Here is a 20,657-nt window from a genome sequence, read left to right as displayed (position 1 = left end):
ATTGCTGAATTACCCACAATTGTACACAAAAGACATGCATGCATACAAATATAACAGTTGTGCCTGGTATATTCTTATTTATGACCAGAGATAGTCATGCAGGCTACCACATCTTCAAGAGGCTATTGTTTCTGTTTTGACTAAAGATTTTTAAATTGCTTTTAAAAAAAATAGAATAATTGTATAGCATACTCAAACTTCCACTGATCCATTGATTTGATCCCACATATGTTCAAAACTTTTAATTATGGGCAAAGTCCGTCATGATATGAAGTGTAGCATATTTTCATGAGTGACATTTTGGTTTTGTGGTGTTATGATAAGATAGTTATGAGATTTCACAAACATGTCCTCTCCACCACTGATATAGAAAGCTGCATCCATATTTTTTTGTTTTTTTGTTCGTATTTGGTATTTCTTGTATTATATGATCAGATACAAGAAGAAGCTTAAAGACCAGCTGGATGCAGAGGATGAAGAAGTGTACATCAAACATTTGCAGGAATCTGAGGTGAGTGTAGATGTGACTGTTTAGCATTTACTGTAAGAGCTGTAATTTTTGTGTACAGATATTTTCACAAATGAGGAGGTCACAGATAATTTTGTTAGATGTTGTTTTCGCGATCTGACACTTAGGCTATCGTAAGTGCAGTAATGCCTGTTTGTGCGTTCACTGAGCTAATGCATCAGGTGGTGATGTTTTTGCATTTTGTTAAATTTTCAGCCAAACAGTTATTTGTAAAATTTGGAAAAGTTAAACCCTCACAAACATATCAGCCTTTTACAGGATGCAAATTGGTCCTCTTTCTGGAGATTTCTGATCACCATACGGTAGATATTATGTTTTCAGATCACTGGAAGGCCATTTTGCCATTTGAGAAATGCCTCTAATATACTGAGCAGACTGCCTTATGTTTGATAGGTTGATGTGGCCTTGTATGCCCTTTCCCAGTAGTAACTCATTTCCATGTGCATCCTGAGACAGGCTTATTAAAGAATGGAGCGGCTATTGCTAATAAGTTCAAAGAAGCCTTATAGTCTGTCTTGCAGTAGACAAATTATCGCGATTAGCATTTGTAATCACCTTATGGCCATTCTGATAGTTTTGTATCCAGACTACCTTTGAGACACTCTCCAAAGAAATTATAGCATGATGTATTTTGATGCTTTCCAAAGCATGTCGTTCAGAATGAACTTGTAATTTTGTGTCCAAATGATAAAGTTTGATATGTGTGCACATCAAACATGATTGTACACATTGACAACACTGTTACATATTTGTCAGTCCACATAACATAAGTTCACCACTAAGTCTAGAAATGGTATAAAAACACAATGTTCAACAGATTCTGAGGGCTGTCATTTTCTTTTCTATTCAATATCAAGCCATTGTACGTTCACCCCAAAATTTTCACTTTGGCATAGATTCTGATGTGTTGCTTGTTTGAAGCATTTTGGGGCAAAGTTATCTCTCTTTAAAGTGCTCTCAAAGATCATAATGTCTTGGGTGTAATGCACATTGTACACAGAAAATAATCTGACATCCCTGAAAGGTACCCTTTTATCTTGGAAATGCCAAAATGTAAACATGTACAGTTAATCAGAGGAGGGTAAAGAAACGGCATTGCAGTAGTCTTGTGTTGGTATATTGTTGTCACTCATGCAGTCTGTCAAAATGGAAAAAAAAAATACTTTGCGGAATGGTACATGTTTGTACATGCTATTAAAACTATGTTTTCTTATCAAAGTGTGTAGTCTCAGAGAGAAAGAGAGAGAGAGAGAAGGAAAAAAAAATTATTATTTCTTTTATTACCAATGCTGTAAACGAGGAATGTTCGGGTGCATTTTAATTTCACGAAATTTGCGAGAGCCAAGATTCGCAAAATTTAAATGCACTCCGAAAGTTCTTGTCTTCACTATACATATTGAATGTTATACCGCGTTCAGAGTCCCCCTGTCTAGGAGGACCTCTGGAGGACATGCTAGATGAAAACTAGCTATTCTTTATACAAACTCAGTGGATGGTTACTGGTAAGAGAGACCCCCGTTCAGAGTCCCCTTGTTGTCTAGAGTAAGGTCCGCATACATTTCTATGGAAATCAGTGGAAGGGTATTTTTTTACTCCACAAACAGTGCTGGTCAGTGGAAGTATGTGCTGTGTTTACGCTAGTTTGGTTTTCAGACTGTTTTCTGACACTAATTTCCTTTTCAGAATATTTGCTGCTTCCAACAACAAAAGAAGTAGCAGGTTAAGCTGATGGGCCTTACCCTTTGACAAAAACGGTGACTTTATTAAGGGCGGCAACAAAATCCGCGGAGGGTGCATTTTGTAAAAGGAGTACAGTTGGCAAAGGGTCTGAAAACCAGACTATGTTCGCTCCGTGTTTGTGCCGAGACCGTTCAGAGTCCCCTCATCTGGGGTGAACACAGCACAACCTCTAGAGGTTATGCTAGACTCGTGCTAGGCTGTCTAGCACGACATTCACGCCAGACTCGTCTCCAGACTTGTGCTAAATGCTTACGCCGTGACCATTCAGAGTCCCCATCATCTGGCGTGAACACAGCACAACCTCTAGAGGTTGTGCTAGACAAAGTGGGACTCTGAACGGGGTGCTAGAGGAATCCGCCTCCCCTCGACGTTTCGCGCTATAATTCTGTGACGCAAGAAGGCCTCGCGCAACTTTTTAGACCAAATTTGCGACATCCACGCATACTTTTGCGAAGCCACGCCCGTTTTTGTAACGGAATGTCGCCCCAAAACGGGCACAATTTTGTGATTTTATGTACATTTCCTATGGAAAACAGTGATCTGTCATGAAAGTCATAAAAACCTGATTATTTTTTCAATTAATCACTTTCATTTATTAGTTTTGTGCTAATTATGGTAGAAAAGTGGTCAGTGACAATTTCCAATGAAAAAACAAAGAAAAAAACAAAAGTTGAAAAACGATGAAATACATAAGAAATTCTGAAAACAATAAAATACATAAGAATTGAAATGAGTTATGGAAATTTTTGTGATGTACAATTGTTGAATATGCTAAAATATATTTACAGATCAAAAATTAGACTCTCAATGCTTTTAATTAGGCTAAAATATGATCTTGAGCTTAATTTGCATAATTAATTAACTAAAATTAGAAATTGATTGTTCAAAAAATCTTATGACACAATCTTGTAGATCATGACGCGGGTCTCACGCATGCAAAATTTCATCGCAATCGCACCACCGATGGCCGAGATCTCGGGGGGGGGGGGGGGGGGGGGGGGGGGGGGCATGGCCAAAAAAGTCCGGCCCCTTTAGGGTTAGAGATAGTTGTCTCAGTTCAGTGTGCCTACATTGTGCTTTAAGATTACTCCTTGCTTGTAGTAAACATATTAAGACCAGTGAAAATACATTTCTATTTTCAAACTTGTGAAAGGGGATTTACTTCTGCTGGAAGTTGTCCATGAGAGGTCCAGAATCGATTGTTCCTTTACAGAAATATGAGTAATTAGTGCTGTCTTGTTTTGTGCCTCTTGTATCACATGTTGGCAGTGGCACTAAAAAATGACATACTGTGCAGGACATCTGACTGCCCACGTTGTACTCAAATGGTTGAACTTTACTTGATGTTTGTCTAGTTTACATTAACTTTTCCCCACCACTGTACGGTTTCAGTAGACATACAGCTTTCATTTAAAACTCTTTATTTGCCACGTTCACATGCCCGACTCAGTCGACGGCGTGCCAAGTTCGCATATGCTGCTCAAACGCATAAACCCGCCCAAACAGATCGATAAATCACCAAATGCCACAGTACAATGAAAGCGTTTCTCGAGGTTCCATTTCCGTCACACGTAGCTCGCATTTCATGTGGTGATTGAATATCAAGTGGTGTTCCCTACTGGGTTTGCGAGTAAATTCTAACTTTCTGTCACTGTTTTTTGTGCGAAAGTGATGCCTCTACAATAATATAGCTACTGGTCATTTGAAAGAAAAATAATCATATACGTGTATTTGTCATACAATTTACTGTATAAAGGGGATGGCTAGTAACCGATCAGTGGGAATGCTGAGGGATGATTGTTCCAATCCTTGTGGGATTCATTTAAGAGTATATTATATATCTACTGTTGTGTGAAAATTGTTTGCTTCAGAACGGTCTCATGTTCAAGTAATGTGCAGATTAATGCCCCGTCACTGACCAGGCATGCTAAGCTGGAAACATTAAACTGCACATTACTTGAATATGAGACCATTCTGAAGCAAATAATTTTCACTCAACAAGTCGTATATAATTACTCTTAAATGAATCCCACAAGGATTGGAACAATCGTCCTCCAGCATTCCCACTGATTCCCACTGATCAGTTACTAGCCATCCCCTATAAGCTGCTATTTTCGCGAATTTCGCGAATCACAGTTGGATTGCGAATTAACAACACGCGAAAATGTCACCAGACACTAGAGTAATAGTACATTTAGATTTATGGCGTAGGTGTCAATTCGCGAAAGCAACATCTAGTGAAAAAGTCTGTGACGCGAAAATAACAGCGTATACAGTACATCAAAGCAAAGCTTGAGACTTTCTCTACAACTTTGATCATTACTTGGTGAAGGTAACAAAATTTTAAAAAGTTACATAGATTTGAAAAATAGAATATATTCCGTAAGCATGACTATGTTGCTGTCTCAGAATAATGTGGCACACAGGGGATTTACACCATAGCACATAAAGAGATAAAACAGCTTACAGTCTGCATTGATTTTCTTTTTTTTCCTGGTTATTATGTAAGGAAATATTGTATGGAGAAGTGATGTTTGAGTGTGTAAATAATCGCCTGTCGTCATGATAGGGGGAAAATGATTTAGCCCACCACTTTTCAGAAACCTGATCGGTCCTGTGGCAACATCTGTAGAGATTTTAGAATCTAGTAGGGAACAGGTTAAGAGGCACACAAACCTGGGATTCAAGAGGGCGCTGTTGTATGGCATAATGATTGCTGCCATCTTCATTATAGAGATTGATGATGTGTAGGTAGTTAACTGTCAACCAAAGATCACATACAATATTAGACAGAAAGATCCATCTGTCCGGAGGAGTCTTTTATTTTTTTGACATTATCGCTCTCCTCCGTATAGGAGGGGATCCGTGAAGCCAGACGAGACGCAGTCTCCGTGGAACATTTCCCCGACGACCAGATACAGACCGATCTTTTGGTCAAATACAATATGTATACACAAGTTTCTCATGCTAGCTAGCAAGCAGACTTTGTCTTTTAAAAAGGATCCATATGTAGAAGGGGAAACCGGCCAGGAACAATGGCTAAAACAGCTGGATCTGCCAAACTGGAGTCACCTGGATATCTTTCTTTTTTTAATGATCTGTATAACAGGATTCCTTTTGTGTTTTATTGGACACCATTTTGGCACAATGATAAGTTTGAGGTTAATTTCCTGTTTGAAAATCCTTCCCTTGATGGCAGAATGAAAGATTGCATCCTGCATTTAGGTATTGTCTTTGAAGTTTTGGGGGGTTTTTTGCGCTTTATTTTTATGCAGCCGCACTTTAGGCCTCAGAAGGGCTTTTTACACTTGTAAATTTTTGCTTAGTCCCGTACCAACGGTGGGGCTAAGGGGGGGCCTTAGCCCCACCGTTTGTACGGGACTATCCTTAGCCCACTTTCTGTTTACACTCGTTTTTGCCAAAGTGGGCTAGCCCCACCGATAGTCCGGTACTATCTGGCCCTGCAAAATAGCAGGGTTAGCATCGCAATTGTGGTGCTAGCACCACAATTGCGGTGCCAAGCAAGTGAGTGTAAACAGAACGAAAAAATAATCTGGGGCTAAGCGACGGAAACGAAGTGCGACCCCCACTGACCAATCAGAAACGAGGTAATCAAGTGCTGCCGGTGCGTGCGTGTACGTGTACAGTGCACAGCGTAATCATGAATATTCATGTGGTTTGGAAAGTCCGGGGCTAAGAAATACGAGTGTAAAAAGGTCAGTTTTCTCCTTAGCCCCGGACAAGAGATAGTACGGGACTAATTGGCTAGTGTAAAAAGCTGAAAAAATTGGTACAGGACTAACGATAGTCCTGGGTCAGAGAAAGTCTGGGGTTAAGAAACACAAGTGTAAAAAGGGCTAGAGATGATCATTCCTCTGTCCATTTCATCTAAATTTAATGTCTTCCTAGTAACTCAGACAGTAGTCTTATTTACCAGTTTATTGAATGCATTGTGTTGCAGATTTGAAAACAATCAAAATTGAAGGTGCGGTTAAAGGGGAATTCACCCTTAATTCATTCAGGGTCAGTGAATGTAGATGTATTTGTAGTAGAACACATCGTGCGAAGTTTGAGGAAAATTGGATGATCCGTTCAAAAGTTACCCATATGAATGTTAATGTATTGGTTAAAACCATGTTATGTCATCACTGGATTTAATAATGCTACAATGATGATTATGTGATGTCTCAGTAGGGGAATGGTACAAAGAAAATAGAGAGTTTCCACATAGTTTCATTTTTCTAGCATAATGAACAAGCCCTTTCTAACCTCCTTCAGAAGGAAGGAAATAATGATATTCCTAACATATGTCAGTATTAAGCAAGTCAAAGGAATGTGTGCTTGTCATGAGAAAATAAATTTTATGGTATTCTATGTACATTTTCTTTGTATTTGTCCCCTACTGTGACATCAGTAGCCTTCTCATCCAGCAATGACATCACATGGATGTAGCCAAATCTTTAGCCAAATCTTTAAAAAAAAAAAAAAAAAAAAAAAAAAATCCAAATCCAACTTTAACCCATTGAGGACGAATCCCAAGTATACTCTGGCAGGGGTCTATGGGAAATGCGTGTTGTAGCAAAATCAGTCCATCCTCAACGGGTTAAGAGTAGATTGTCACATTTTTTTTCCAAGCATCTGCTGATCTGTTATTCTCATATTCTGCAGTCACTAAATCCACATATGTGATTGGGATAAGTCCCCTTTTATACCTGGCACCAGCAAAATTTATGCAAGGAAAAGCAGTCTGTATCCCCAGGAAATGAGCCAATAAGTCATTGTGGTGGCAGAACTACAAAAGGCTGTGTCCTGGAGAGTATAAGATGGCATATCAAAGTAATATCATATATATATATATATATATATATATATATATATATATATTAGGCGCAGTCAGACTGGCAAAAGATCAAGAAGTTTGAGATCGCGAAGTCTTCCCGGTCGTTTGTCTTGCGGGCACACTGGCAGCCAAACTTCTCGATCTTTGTATCAAGAAGTTTGGGTCATTGGTGCACGCGTGTGACAAAGAAGAAAGAGCGCGCCTTCTGATGGCTGGTGATTGTGATGTAACAATGCATGCCTGCACATGACAATGGCCTCGTGCTTCGTAGACACTGCCTGCAAGCAGGTGGTGGACTGGTCATGTGACAAAGATCGTGAAGTTTCAGTTTCTCGCGGTGACACTGGCAAAAGATAGAGAAGTTTGGAGGGGGTGGGGGGAAAATCCCTTGGTGATGTGGGAAGTTTGCGGTCACACTGGCAAAACTTCGAAATCTTAAAGATCGCGATCTTGAACTTCTCGATCTTTTGCCAGTCTGACCGCGCCTATTGTGACGTAGAATGGCAAGTCACACTCCAATTCCTACCAAGTTCCTGTGTTGTTGTTGTTGGTTTTTTTTTTTTGCATTTGCCTCAACTAAAACATTGGCTATATTAAATGAGAGCTCTTCTTACTCTGAATGTGAGAAGTAATCAGAATCTGGTTTTGAGATGAAGTTTTGTAGGTTGCTTTCAAAACAAAATATAACCCATTCCCTCCCTTCCATTCCCTTCCCCACCCAATATGCTGCCCCACCCCCAACCCGGCCCCACTTCATTTTACAACTCTACACCAGGATTGATAGATGATAATGCAGAAGCATTGTGTCTGAAGGAGGATCATTGTGTTGACATGTCCCTCTTGGAGTATCCTTGGGGATTTATTCCTCCTGCCATTATTCTCTGTGGGAGTCCCTCATGAGAACCCTCTACTTCTGGCACTGAACACTGTGGCTATTGTTTTCTTGCACCTGTTGCTCATGATGAACATCTTCAGTTGTATGGGATTTTGCCTTCCTTTCTCCAAATCATTGAAGTGTACCAATACCCTGGAAATCAAATTTGTGTACAGCTAGAATACACAAAAACAGCCATAATTCACCTGTGATAGCCCCTGAAAGTATACATATTTTGATCAATCAGATCATATCTCTAACAAGTCCGGCAGTTGTGCTTCGTGCATTTAAGTTCTGCTCCGCAAGCACCGGTATTGATGTGTGTGCATTCTAGCTATACACATACATTTTTACAAATGATATCAAGATTCCATGTCAATCGGTAAGTTAGAATCAAAGTACATCTAGGCATTGCATATCATTATCGTTCAAGACAAATATGGAGAGAAAAAAAAATAGTGATAGCAGTGATAGCACGATTGTCCAATTGAAAGAATGAGTAGAATCGTCTATTTCAAGTTGTTGTTTTTGTAAACTCTCTAAAATTTATATAGATTGAAACCCCAATAAATAAGAATTGGAATGACAAAAAATTCTAACATTTTGCAGAGGTAATGTTGTGAAGTATATTCTACAAATATAACAAACATAATACTCGGGGTATTGGTACACTTTAAGCTATTTTTTCTCTTTAGCCAGCTATGTCACATTATAATTGCAGATGGTGACTGACCAAGGAGTGTGACCAGACAGAATTCTTTCATCCAGAGGGTTTGAATCATCTTGGGATTTACAACCTCCCTGAAATACAATGCAGCACACCAAATGGGTGCACGCCACGAATCATACAGCCCACGAGTCATACAGCCCATGAGTTCGACACTAAGCAAACAAGGCCCATGAGACTGACCATGTTGTATCTGTCAAACGCATTGGCTGTTTTTACCTAGTGTCAAAGTCATGAGCCTTATTTGCCTAGTGTCAAATTTATGAGCTGTATTTTCCTATTTGTTGAACTTATGGGCCTTATCTGCCTAGTGTCAAGCTCATGGGCTGTATAACTCGTTGGCCGTATGGCTCATGGACCTTTTTTTTAATGTCAAACTGGTGGGCTCTATGGACTTCCGAGTGTCGGTATCATGGGATGACTCTGTGGGGGGGGGGGGGGGGGGTAGAGCATTCTGCCCCAGCATTTACACAAGGTTCCTGTTCCCAGTTCCCACACCACAGGACTTTCCCCTCGACATCGTGAGTAAAGGAGATGAGAGACCCAGCTCTGGAAGTTGGAAATGATGGATGGTGAAGGAAACAATATTGTTGATTAGTATAAGTTGCATGATTTTATATTTTTATCTTTCATATGTGCTACTTACTAACACTTCTCTATCGAGAGCAGTGCAACCATCTGAGTTTTTATTAACAAATTTGCAGCAAATTGTACAGAAATTCAGTGCAATTGCCAGTGCATTTGTAGGCGTATGTCATGTCACGTGGTGTGTTGTTGTGTTGTGTTGTGTCATGTCCTGTCCTACTTTATCATGTTATGTTATATGTCTTCTTTGCAGCAAGCATATGTTGAAGGCCAAATTAACTCCTCACTGATTGTCTGATGACATACATGAATGTAGCCTTAGACGTTCTTCAATTCTTTGCTAATAGGCCAGGTGACAGTGCATTGTACAGTTATTTTCTGCCACTTTGATACAGAACTGCTATATACTGTAAAAGTGTGAGTGATATTTTGCGCTCAGCTGGGTATAAGATTAATTTGGCATGTTTTTAATTCTGCGGAATCAGGTCATTATGGCATGCAGAAACATTTGTGTGCTTTTATTTTCACACTAGCTTCTGGTTGCGCAAAATGTGCGAAAATGTCCGCTTATACAGTCAGTAAATTTAATGATATTTTGAAGCATGTTGGATGTACTGCTTTTTTCTGCATTTCACTAAGAAGATGTTTGTGAAATGAAGATTTTTTTTTTTCGTTTGAATAGCCATGTAAAGTATAGTTATTTATCAATTTTTGCACCAACATACAAGTTTTGTTTTCCAGAAAAAAATATTTTTCCTTTTTGCTTGGTCCTATATGCCAAGAATAACACCTACATGTGTACTGCCATACAAGCTTGACAAGGACTGGTGGTAATCAGCATGTACTAGTAGTTCAGTCAGTTATCCATAGCAGAAGAACTTGCAGAAAGACCAAGCATAAACTAGCAGTCAACAGTTTCTTAATCTACAGAATTCCAGCAGAGAAAATGACTTCCCCAGTTTTCTTTAGCTAACCACAGGCAAGAGTGTGCATGAATTATTTTGACTATTGCAATTATTATCAACTGTCATGCACTACACATTGTGGGTCATTCATTGTATGTCATTCACACACTTTTTAATCTTTTCTCTCTCTTTTTTTTAAAACTGATCATCCAGTCTTAACAAACTTATTGGTAATCATTTCTGTGGGTAGGGGATAATAAACAAATGAATAATTTTCAAAAGTCTTCCTTTCAAGAACTGCAAGTGATGAAACCATGTCATTTTTCTTTCAGACATACCCGGAGATATATAATACAAGTTGTTTATAAAATTTGCAGAGGTTGGCATAATCGGGCACATGTGAGGGAAAACAAGTTGTGTAGGGGGTTAGGAATTGACACTTTCATCTTCTCCTGTAAAATGCATGGTCAGATTTGGATAGAAGCGGGCAGTAATCATTCGCAGAGGGTAGGGGATGTGAAATGGATTGTTCAACTTATTCAGGTGGCCTCCATGAATGCCCCTTGAGAGATACAATTCAGTTTAATGATATCCAATCAAGGGGCACCATGGAAAATTTACTCATGTGCTGTTACCATGGCAACGTACTTTACTCCACTCTTTAAAGATATGCCCAACTTCTGCACATTTTTACATCACAATCACCACATTTCTTCTCAATTGCTTACAAACATCAGGAGAATTTCAATCTCCAAGGCTTTTACCTGAAAGTTGGTGCCATAATATGTCGTAATACCATCATGGCAATGCACTTTTAGCTTCTATTTACACACACACACACACACACACACATACACACACACACACAATTATTACACAACTCGAAGGGGAATGCTGTTTTTTAGCTGCACTTAGTTATCATGTGGTAGTTATTTTATACGGACACACACACACACAATTATTACACAACTCGAAGGGGAATGCTGTTTTTTAGCTGCACTTAGTTATCATGTGGTAGTTATTTTATACGGCACTGTACATACACCACACCAGACCCGCCAAACAGTGCGAAAATACACCAGATGGTGGACCTTACTTACTTTGAAGAAGAAGAAGAAGAACTCTACATTAAGCTCTACATGTTTGCCAAACGTTTGAATTGCTTTAAACTAGAGAAGATGTTTGATCTGTATGACTTTGACATAACTTAATGAGCTGTTACCATGGTAATGTACTTTGAGTCCACTGTTGAAAAATGTGTCTTGTACCACTTAACATTGAGCTCCACATGTGTTTGCGAAATTTCCTTTTGCCACTGTGTATGTTGTTGATTGCATTCGTTGTACACGAATCACAGCAGTGTACTTTGCCCATATCCAAACAGTGTGCACCAAAGCCCCCTCAACAGTTTCTATACCCTACACCCAATGTGGGATCATTACATGCATGAAAGCCCACTCCGTCATGCCTGACTGTGCCTCATTCATGGTGTCTTGTAGTCAAGAGAGAAGGACAGAACACTGAACCATTCCATCATTTATATGAGGCAAAGGTCACAATCAATATCATTATGAACTACATATACCAGTACGTTATCAGCGCAGAACCCTCGGAACCCGCAGTGTAACCAAGAAAAACCCAGAGAAGAAAGAGAAATCGTGGATGCTGTAAATGTCATGAGAACTCAACGTCAACGTTTCAAAGTGGCCCTTTGATATTTTAGTGACCTAGGGTCCATTTCATGAAGTCATCTCATAAAAGGCTTTACATAAATCTCAGAATTGCCTAAGTTGCTCATATGTAGCTATGTGAGACTTTCAAAGAGAAGTAAAATCCATTTCATGAAGTCTCTCATAAGTGTGTCTTGTGAGCAAAAAAAGTCTCTCATAAGACTTTCATAAAATGGACCCCAGTATCATTGATGAGTTATGTCAGCAAATGTGTTAAACTTTTATCTCCTCTGAGTTGGACAGTGCTAACATCACCAAGATGCTCATGTACATGTCTTATGAGCTTATTGATGTCATTGGGCTGTGAATGAGATATGTTTTATCTGCATTTGATTTGAGATTTATATGCTAGTCATAATGTAGAATTGTCTAAATCTGATGTGTTTCTATTCAGTGTAGTGTTTTTGCCTGCTGCAGTCTTTCTGCAAACTTAGGGTTTGTGTGCTTTCCAATTTTGTCCAATCTGTTTATATGGCTTGCGAGAGCAAGGCAACTGCACTATGGTTGTATGATTTTTTTTTATTTCTATCAAAGTGTGTGGTTTCCATTCTGACATTGAACTTTCAAAGAGCGGAAAGCAAAGTTTTCACTAAGGAATTCCCATTTGTAATTCATCCATAGACAATTTAAAGTACTACCACCCCTTAACCCGTTGAGGATGGACTGATTTTGCTACAACATTGCCTGGATCTTAGGTGGAAAACTTAACAGCTGTTGGTCCTATGGTAACAAACAAACAAACAAGCAAAGCTACCTATTAAAACTTTTATTCTACAGTCATTGTAGTTTGGCCAGCACCTGGAAATGTAGATGTCTTGCATATTGCCTCAAAATAGCCCACTTTGCAGTTCATAGTAATTTCAGTGTCTGCCGAATGATCCTCAGGGAGATATGTAGCAGTGGTTTTATTTTCACAAATGTTACAGGCCGACATGCAAAAATAATCATATTGCTATCAAGGTGGGAAATTCCTAACTTTGCTTCTTATGAAGGGATCATGCCAACTTTTCTTTCCGTGGCTGTGGTTTTTGTGTATGAATTCAAAGCACATGCAGATTTTTTTTTTCTTTTTAGTCCTGATCTGTGCAAAATACCATGATCATGAAATATGTAATACATAGATTAGATCTCCATGACACAGTACTTTACCTCATTAATAGAGAGAAAACACCTATGATGGCCATTGTAAAGTGTTGTGGGGGTGTATTGCTTTGTATAGCACAATGCCTTTGAAAATGATATTGCCTTGTACGCTCTTTCAAATGCCATGCGCTAAAATGTGATCTCCTAAGAAAGCATTGTTACTCTTGTTGCTTTATACAATATCCATTCCCTCTGTTCAACTATTCAATAGTTATGGGGGAGGGGATGGGGGAGGCGTCTTAAACTTTTTTTTTTCTTTTTCTTCTTCTTTTGTCATTTGCAGTGTACTTTGTTAGGGAGGTTAGAATGCAAGGACTTTCTTTCTATTGAAAGAGTTTGTTATTGACACAACGTTTACAGAAGTTAGGTATTCATGATAGTGATTTATTTTCTATCTTTTCTTGCCTTGAATCTGCGAAGTCAGAACAAAAGTCTGCCCTTGATAACCTTGGCAGGACTGTTTTGATGTGTTTTTTTTTCTTTCATTTTTTATTGTTGCTTGTGGGAAGACAGATAGTCAAAAGTGGGTCACTGGGACTACTGACAGTGGTGGATCCAGAGGGGGTCGCACTGGGCGCACGCCCCCTCTTTATTTTTGTTTAAAAAAGAAAAAAAGAAAAAGAAAATAATGGGGGCATGTGCCCTCCCCTTTAAAGGGACTGTACAGTATTGGTTGAGGTGGGGATTAATGTTTTGAACATTCCTAAGTAAGATAATGAGAAACCTCTTATGAAAGAACATTTATTTTTAAGATGAATTCAACATTTATTTGATGAAAATTGGTTTTCAAATGGCTGAGATAACCGAAAAAGTGATAATAATAAAAGGCGGCAGGCCATGCCTTTTATTAGGATCTCTTTGTTTCACCTTATTTTTTTGATATCAGCCATTTCAAAACCGATTTTCATCAAATAAACTTTTGATAACCCTTAGAATTGCATGCTCTTTGCCATCTCATAGAGTGGTATCTGAATATCTCGCAAAACGTTGAATGCTAAATCCTCACCTTGACCAGAACTGTACACACCCTTTAATTTTGTAAAGGCGCCTCCCCTTTATGGAATTCCTGACTCTGCCCCTGACTGATCAATTCTACCTTTGTCTTTCTGTAGATATCTGTTCATAATTATCCTTGCAGAGTTTGTAGAGTGCTGACCAGACAGATTGAAATTGTATAGCAATATTGAACACTTCTTTGCTTCTCTTGTTTGAAACAACAAACATCTAGTTAGCTTTAACAAGACGTTTATGTCTTTTTGCCGAAGGGAGATTTAGTGACTCATTTCACAGTTGCGTTGTAAATAGTTGCATGAATGATGTGAGTCTTGGTCAATGAAAATGCACAAATGAAATGTTTGTGCATTTTGGGACAATGTGCGGAGTGCTTGCTTTGATCTTGTATCAGGGTGATTGAAGATGTACATGTAGCAGGTTTGTGCATTGTGGATTACTTTGCAAGCTGCTTGCTCTTTGTTGGGTGTGCTTGAAATTTTGTAAGAGTAAAATGTATACTACTTTGATTTGTGAATGTTTGCAGATTGCTATGAGAGATAAATAGACAGATGGTCCAGTATTTTCAGAAACAATTTTCAGGAAGTAAAAATGGTAGAGCATCACATTCATAACTTTACATTTTAGACTTGTAGTCTTACACTCCAGATATTTGAGATTCTGTATGAAATACTGTAGAAGTGAGAGTCTATATTCTGTATTGACGTCACTGGGTTTTTGAAAGTTTGGTAGTTCAATAGGGTCATTGATCAATTGATCTATAGCATGTTTATTTTCTAAAAACATAGGATGATGAACACATGTTTTTCCTGTTTTGTGGGGTTTGAAAAACTCTTGCTCAAATGAGTTAATACTTTTCTTTCTTGCTGTGTTTTCTGATACTTCCAACAGGAAATGAAACGGAAGGAGAGAGAACTTTTGATGAACATTTGAACGCCTCAAACTCTTCCAAACGGTGCTCTGGAGCCGCAGCAATAAATCAGCTTTCTGTGGTAAATCATCGCATTTGTTTCCTGCTCATTTGCCTCTACAGACTTTCTACGTGCTTCCGTTAGGTTTGAGCACAGTGGCATTGGCTATTGAGAGCACAGTGGCATTGGCTATTGAGAGGGCAACTGGAGGTTGGAGTCTGCACCGAACATTTTACAGGGTAGTTTCAAGTAGAGAGGAGAAAGTTATCACATTCACCTCCCTTTGAAGGTATAATTGAGTACTCCTGGTCAAGACGCGTTGTTGGATGACAGCTGTGCCTGAATGACAATCAGACAAGAAATTTACCCATACCTAGTCATTTTGTGTTGTTTTAGAGGCTCTACTTTTGAAAATTGATGTTCTGTTTTTATGCCTCCGCCACGAAGTGGTGCCGGAGGCATTATGTTTTCAGGTTGTCCGTCCGTCCGTCCGTCCGTCCTTCCTTCCGTCCGTCCGTCCGTCCGTCCGTCTTTCCGTCCGTCCATAATGAATTTTGTGGACAAGGTAACTATCAAAACCTGTTGAGGTATCCTAATGAAACTTGGCATGTATGTGTATTAGGGGGTGAAGTTGTGCCTATCAACTTTTGGGTGCACGTGCTCAAGGTCAAAGGTCAAAAGGTCAAGGTCAAATACTGTACATAAAATTTCACTATTTCCACCATATCTATGCAATGCCAGAAGATATTTTCTTGAAACTTAGTGTATACATGTATTACTTAATTTAGATTCTCTGGTGAAAGATTGGGTCATGAGGTCAAAGGCCAAAGGTCAAAAGGTCAAGTAAAAGTATTAAAACTTCTTTTTTTTCTGTGTAAATTAGAAAATTGTTCAAGGTATCTTCGTGGAACATAGTATATACATGTACTGACTGGCAGTGATTATCTAGAGAATGTAGGGTTCATGGGGTCAAAGGTCAGGGGTCAAAGGCCAAGTGCAACACTTCAAAATTTTACTATTTCCCTCATGTTCATGCAATGCCAGCAGGATTATCATTTTTGTTTACACTTGGTGTATGCATGTGTAACCTAATAGAAATTCTCAGGAGAGTTTTTTTTTTTCTTTTTCTTTTTTTTTTGCCTCAAAGGTCAAAAGGTCAAAGATCAAGTGAAAGTGCTGAACTAACTTTTTCCTCCATATCTCGGAAGTGGCTCAATTTATTGTAAACTTACTGCATATTTATGCATGTTCTACCTGAAAGTGATTATCTTATGAATTTTAGGGTCAAAGGCCAGATGAACATGGTAACTATTTACTATTCAGTACAGAAATTGCACTTTTTCTCCATACCGGTACCATGAAAATTACTCAATGCATAAATGTATGAATGGGTCAAAGTCAAGTTAAAGTCCTTAAATCCCCAAATACATGCTCTCCTATTCATCCAATTAAACCAAGGTCAAGGAAGGTGAACATTCAACACATTTGTGACAAACTTGTCATTTCAATATTTTGCCAGTTTTGTGAAAATGTAATCACACATTGTCCACATATACTATCTAGACCTATTAGGAGAATCATGCATTATGGCGGTGGCATACCAGTCGCCATAGCGACATTTCTAGTCTTATGTATTGTCTTTTCATTTGACATCACATTAAGAACATAATTGAACAGTGCCACCTCATGCTAAAGAATCGTGTTTTTATCATACTACAATATCAAGGCAATGTTTGCCACATCACCTACGCCTGGGGATGGGGGATATTAAATGCATGTCATATTTGTGTTTATTATGGCACTATGTTTGAGGTGTGCATTCATCAACACAATATTATGTAGGTTAATAAGTGTATGCTATTCAGTGGTTGGGACTAATGTGGAATACTGTGAAATAAATGTCACTCAGGCGATGCAAGTGCATCTGAGCCAGTGTTGGCAGATATACATGTGCCATGAAAAAGGTTGATCACATTTTATTCTGTTTGTGCTTATTTGGTGGGCCATGGTATCAAATCTTCCGTGATCCGTTATACAACACAGTCAAACTTCCGCTTGACAAAGGAAAACACATTTGCAGGATAGCAACCAAGAAAAAAGTATTTTCACGATGCATGTTAATGTATTCCATGCTCTTGTCATGTTTGATCTATTTCACACTTCACATCTTCAGTCCAATGTAAAAGATAAACAAGTGAACTTGACATTTGTTTTTGTGTCTTGTTACTTTTGGGGGCACTGTGGCAAAGTGGAGAAGATTCCTGACTTTTAAACAAAGCACCCAAGTTCAAATCCCGTCCAGTGAGTATGTACTTGGAGAAGATGTTTTTAACCCACCATGTCCATCTCCACCCAGTTGTATAAATGGGTACCTGACAATGCTAGGCTAATAATAATGGCAGGGCCCTCCGGTAGAACATTGTCAACACTGACGAGGCTACCCAGGGTAAAGGAGCCCATTTTATCATTACATGTATCATTATTATCATTTGGTACCAACAGCAGCCTTCTGAATGTAATGTCAAAATAATCTCTCTCCTCTGCCTACAAGCAACTACTGTTGAAACAGTCTTATACCAGGTAAGCTTTCTTAGCATCACCTGCGTACATGTCCGTGTATGTTTTGTTGTGTAACTGTTTTTGTTGTGTAAAACTAGTTTATCTTGTTGTAGTTAAGTAAACCGACAGTTGGTTGAAACTGTTTATTCATTTATCTGTGTATGAGGCCCCAATATCAAGCTCGGCTTACTGGGGATCCTCCTGTATGGTACCTTGACTTTTTGTTTATTATCATTATGTCTTCGCTCTTTGTCACTAAGATTTGATTACCTGTCATGTGCAAAATCAGCCATGAATTATTATGAATCATATGTTTATTTCTGAAAGTGATCAGAGTTGATTATATTGTGCCATACAGAAACAATAAAATGAAATGAAATGAAAAATGAAGCACAGTTTTCAACAAATGGGTTTTGAAGTTCAGAAGCTACAGACTTCTGTCAAACTAGGACAGCAAAGCTCCATGTGATGAAAAAAAAAAAAACACCCCACACTAACCAGAAAGTTTCAAAGTATATTTTAAGACTTTAAATTGAGAGAGAAGGTTGTTATGGTATCAAATTCTAAACAAACCTCAAGTTTCAAACTTACAACCAAGATCACTTTATGTAACACTTATCTCGGCTGTACATATGGACACAACTTTATGAGGCTATTGTGGTAATGGGTCACATGCCCCTTTTTTCTTAATACTTCCTGGAAGAAGCCATAAAATGAAGTGATGCTTCCGGCTTGATGTACAACCCTCCAGGGTCTTTTGGAAAGGACTGGTGACATGTGCAAATGTGCAGCAAGTACTGCTGACTACCATGGCAACAGCCAGACAAACCGCCAATCAGCTGTAAGTAAGGTAGTCATTGCCATGGAACCAAGTTGTCTGCAATGTTGACGGCAAATCGTTGAAAGGAGGTCATTGACTGGTTGACTGCTGCAAATAAAAGCGAAACCTTACCTACCTAGAAACTCATACAGCTGCATTTCAAATCAAAATCTATGTTTGAAACTTACTAATTCTATCAGTCGTAATATATTTGTTTTGTTTTGCTGTATACATATCACAATGTAATTTAATTTTGTATTTCGATCCAACTTTCCTGTATCAGTGCACTTAGAAGTGCCTGTATGCATTGCTACATAAATGGTATTTACTATCATTGTTATTATCAATTATTATTATCATTAATATTATTATTATTATTATTATTATTATTATTATTATTATTATTATTATTATTACTATTATTATTGTTATTATTATTACTATTACTATTATTATCATCATTATCATCATTATTGTCATCGTTATTATGGCTTTTATAAATTGTTATTAAAACAAAATGGCATTTGTTTTATTTTGAAGAAATGGCACAACATATGTTACCCTCAGTGTGAAGCCTTATGGTGCTTTTCCCTGTATGAAATCGATTCTGCACTCAAAGTCTGTTTCGTCAGATAGTTATTTTGGATGGGGCCCTTTCCGTGGTGAAGGACTTGAATTGTTGTGAGATGACCAGATTTCCAATGTGTGCACTGATATGTGCTGATGCATTTAGTGAAAAGTGCCCTCAACTATTCACATTTCTTGCTCTGTTGTAGAAAATATGTAGTTTAACTCCTCTGTCATCAGTACATGTTTGTGAATATAAATCTGAGAGACAGAAGAATGTCAATTTATCTCATCATGTTTTTCTATTTTCCTTTTAGCAACATCAGAATGATTATACCAATACTGATTGTTCTGTGACATGTGAATAAACAAGGAAATAAAGTCTCATTGCGGAAGAAGGAAATAAAAACGTGTTGCCAAGTGAATGTTGTCGACAGCACTTCAAAGACAGTCCAAATTCTGTTCTGCAATGGTTGAGCTCACGTCTACACACTTTTGATTTTTTTTTTTCCAGTGGACTTGTATTTCCTGATAATGGTAACAAATCTTTACCACTGTGGTAGTTGTTAGAATGAATACTAGGTTATTTATGACAATAATGTTTTCATGACTAGTTTTTAAGGTAGTTATTCCATCATGCAAATCTCCAGATAGGAACGATTAGAGTAGAGGATAGCTCAGATGTGAAAGTCTCACAGAAGAGGGAAGAGGAAAGAGGAAGTGAAAATTGTCACCTAAGAAATTGTCAATGTCAAGCATACTCAAGAGACAGACAACTAGCAGACCGTCTATTTCTGTCAATCAAAGTTAAAACAGACACTTCAGAAGTGGTCGTGTATTTTGTACCAAATAGTACAAAATTGCCGCTTTTGTATTTTTGAAAAGGGATAACAGAGGTTTTCTTCACGAGTCTTTGTAAGCCTTCCAGGTGAAGGTGAATTTAATTGTAGATGTCAATATTTTTTATATGGCATGTTTTAAAGTGAAAGTTCAAACTTCCTTCGAAGTAGTAAGGAGAGTTAACGTTTCGCATACATTATTTTTTTTTCTTGCACATATTGAATCTAGGTTGAATTATATCAATTCCCTTGAAATATGTGGGGAAATTCGTGATTGTGTGTACTCAAATGTTTTTCCTATATGGGCAATGATGGGTTTCATTCAAGTGTATTTTTGTTCTTGAAATAATACTTTGCTCTTGAGAAGCTTGCTTTTCAAATTGTGTCATTTCTTGTTTTTGTTTTTGTTTTTGCAATACTTGATGTTGCTCTTTCCGAGGTGTGCGTGATACAATGTGCTACTTGGATTTTTCGTTTATATGATCCACAGTGCAATGACACAGTCATGGTGAGGACAGGATATGAAGATTACATTACATGAAAACATACTCTTAAATACCCTGTTGAGACCAAGCAAAATATAAAAACAGCGGACCTGCCTAATTGTAAGTTACAGTAACCCACTGAAATACTCCGGTCTGAAAGTCTCAGATTATCTTACGAGTGAAACAAATGAAACCCTCATGAAACATTGATAGAAATTTAGGCAGAAGTCGTCTTCCAGTCACCCCGGGTAGATCCATCGAGCGTTCAATGGTGCTTCAATACACATCAGTCTCAGCTCTGAATCACGTTTTCGCGCCACTGATTTTCATTGGGCTTCTAGACCAGTTCGTAATTCCACTTTGTGCATAAGCAGAAAAGCGTCATTTGTATC

The 20,657-nt window shown here is 38.3% G+C and overlaps 1 protein-coding gene across 1 annotated transcript in view; it reads left to right on the top strand.

Moving 5' to 3' along the window:
* Positions 1–15,364, top strand: part of LOC139741892 (cyclin-H-like) — a 37,839-nt gene extending 22,475 nt beyond the window's left edge. The window contains exons 10-11 of the mRNA XM_071652466.1: positions 436–511; positions 14,976–15,364. Of these exons, the coding sequence (XP_071508567.1) occupies positions 436–511; positions 14,976–15,017 (118 nt within the window). The 3' untranslated portion in view covers positions 15,018–15,364. The remainder of the gene's footprint in view (positions 1–435; positions 512–14,975) is intronic.
* The last annotated feature ends 5,293 nt before the right edge of the window (positions 15,365–20,657 follow it).

Source organism: Diadema antillarum, unplaced genomic scaffold, assembly GCF_040938485.1.
Source record: "Diadema antillarum isolate AM-2024a unplaced genomic scaffold, OU_Dant_1.0 seq00000961_RagTag, whole genome shotgun sequence".
NCBI classification, from domain to species: Eukaryota; Metazoa; Echinodermata; class Echinoidea; order Diadematoida; family Diadematidae; genus Diadema; species Diadema antillarum.
The sequence above is the reverse complement of the archived record's forward strand: the minus strand, read 5'-3'. Positions and strand labels throughout refer to the sequence as shown.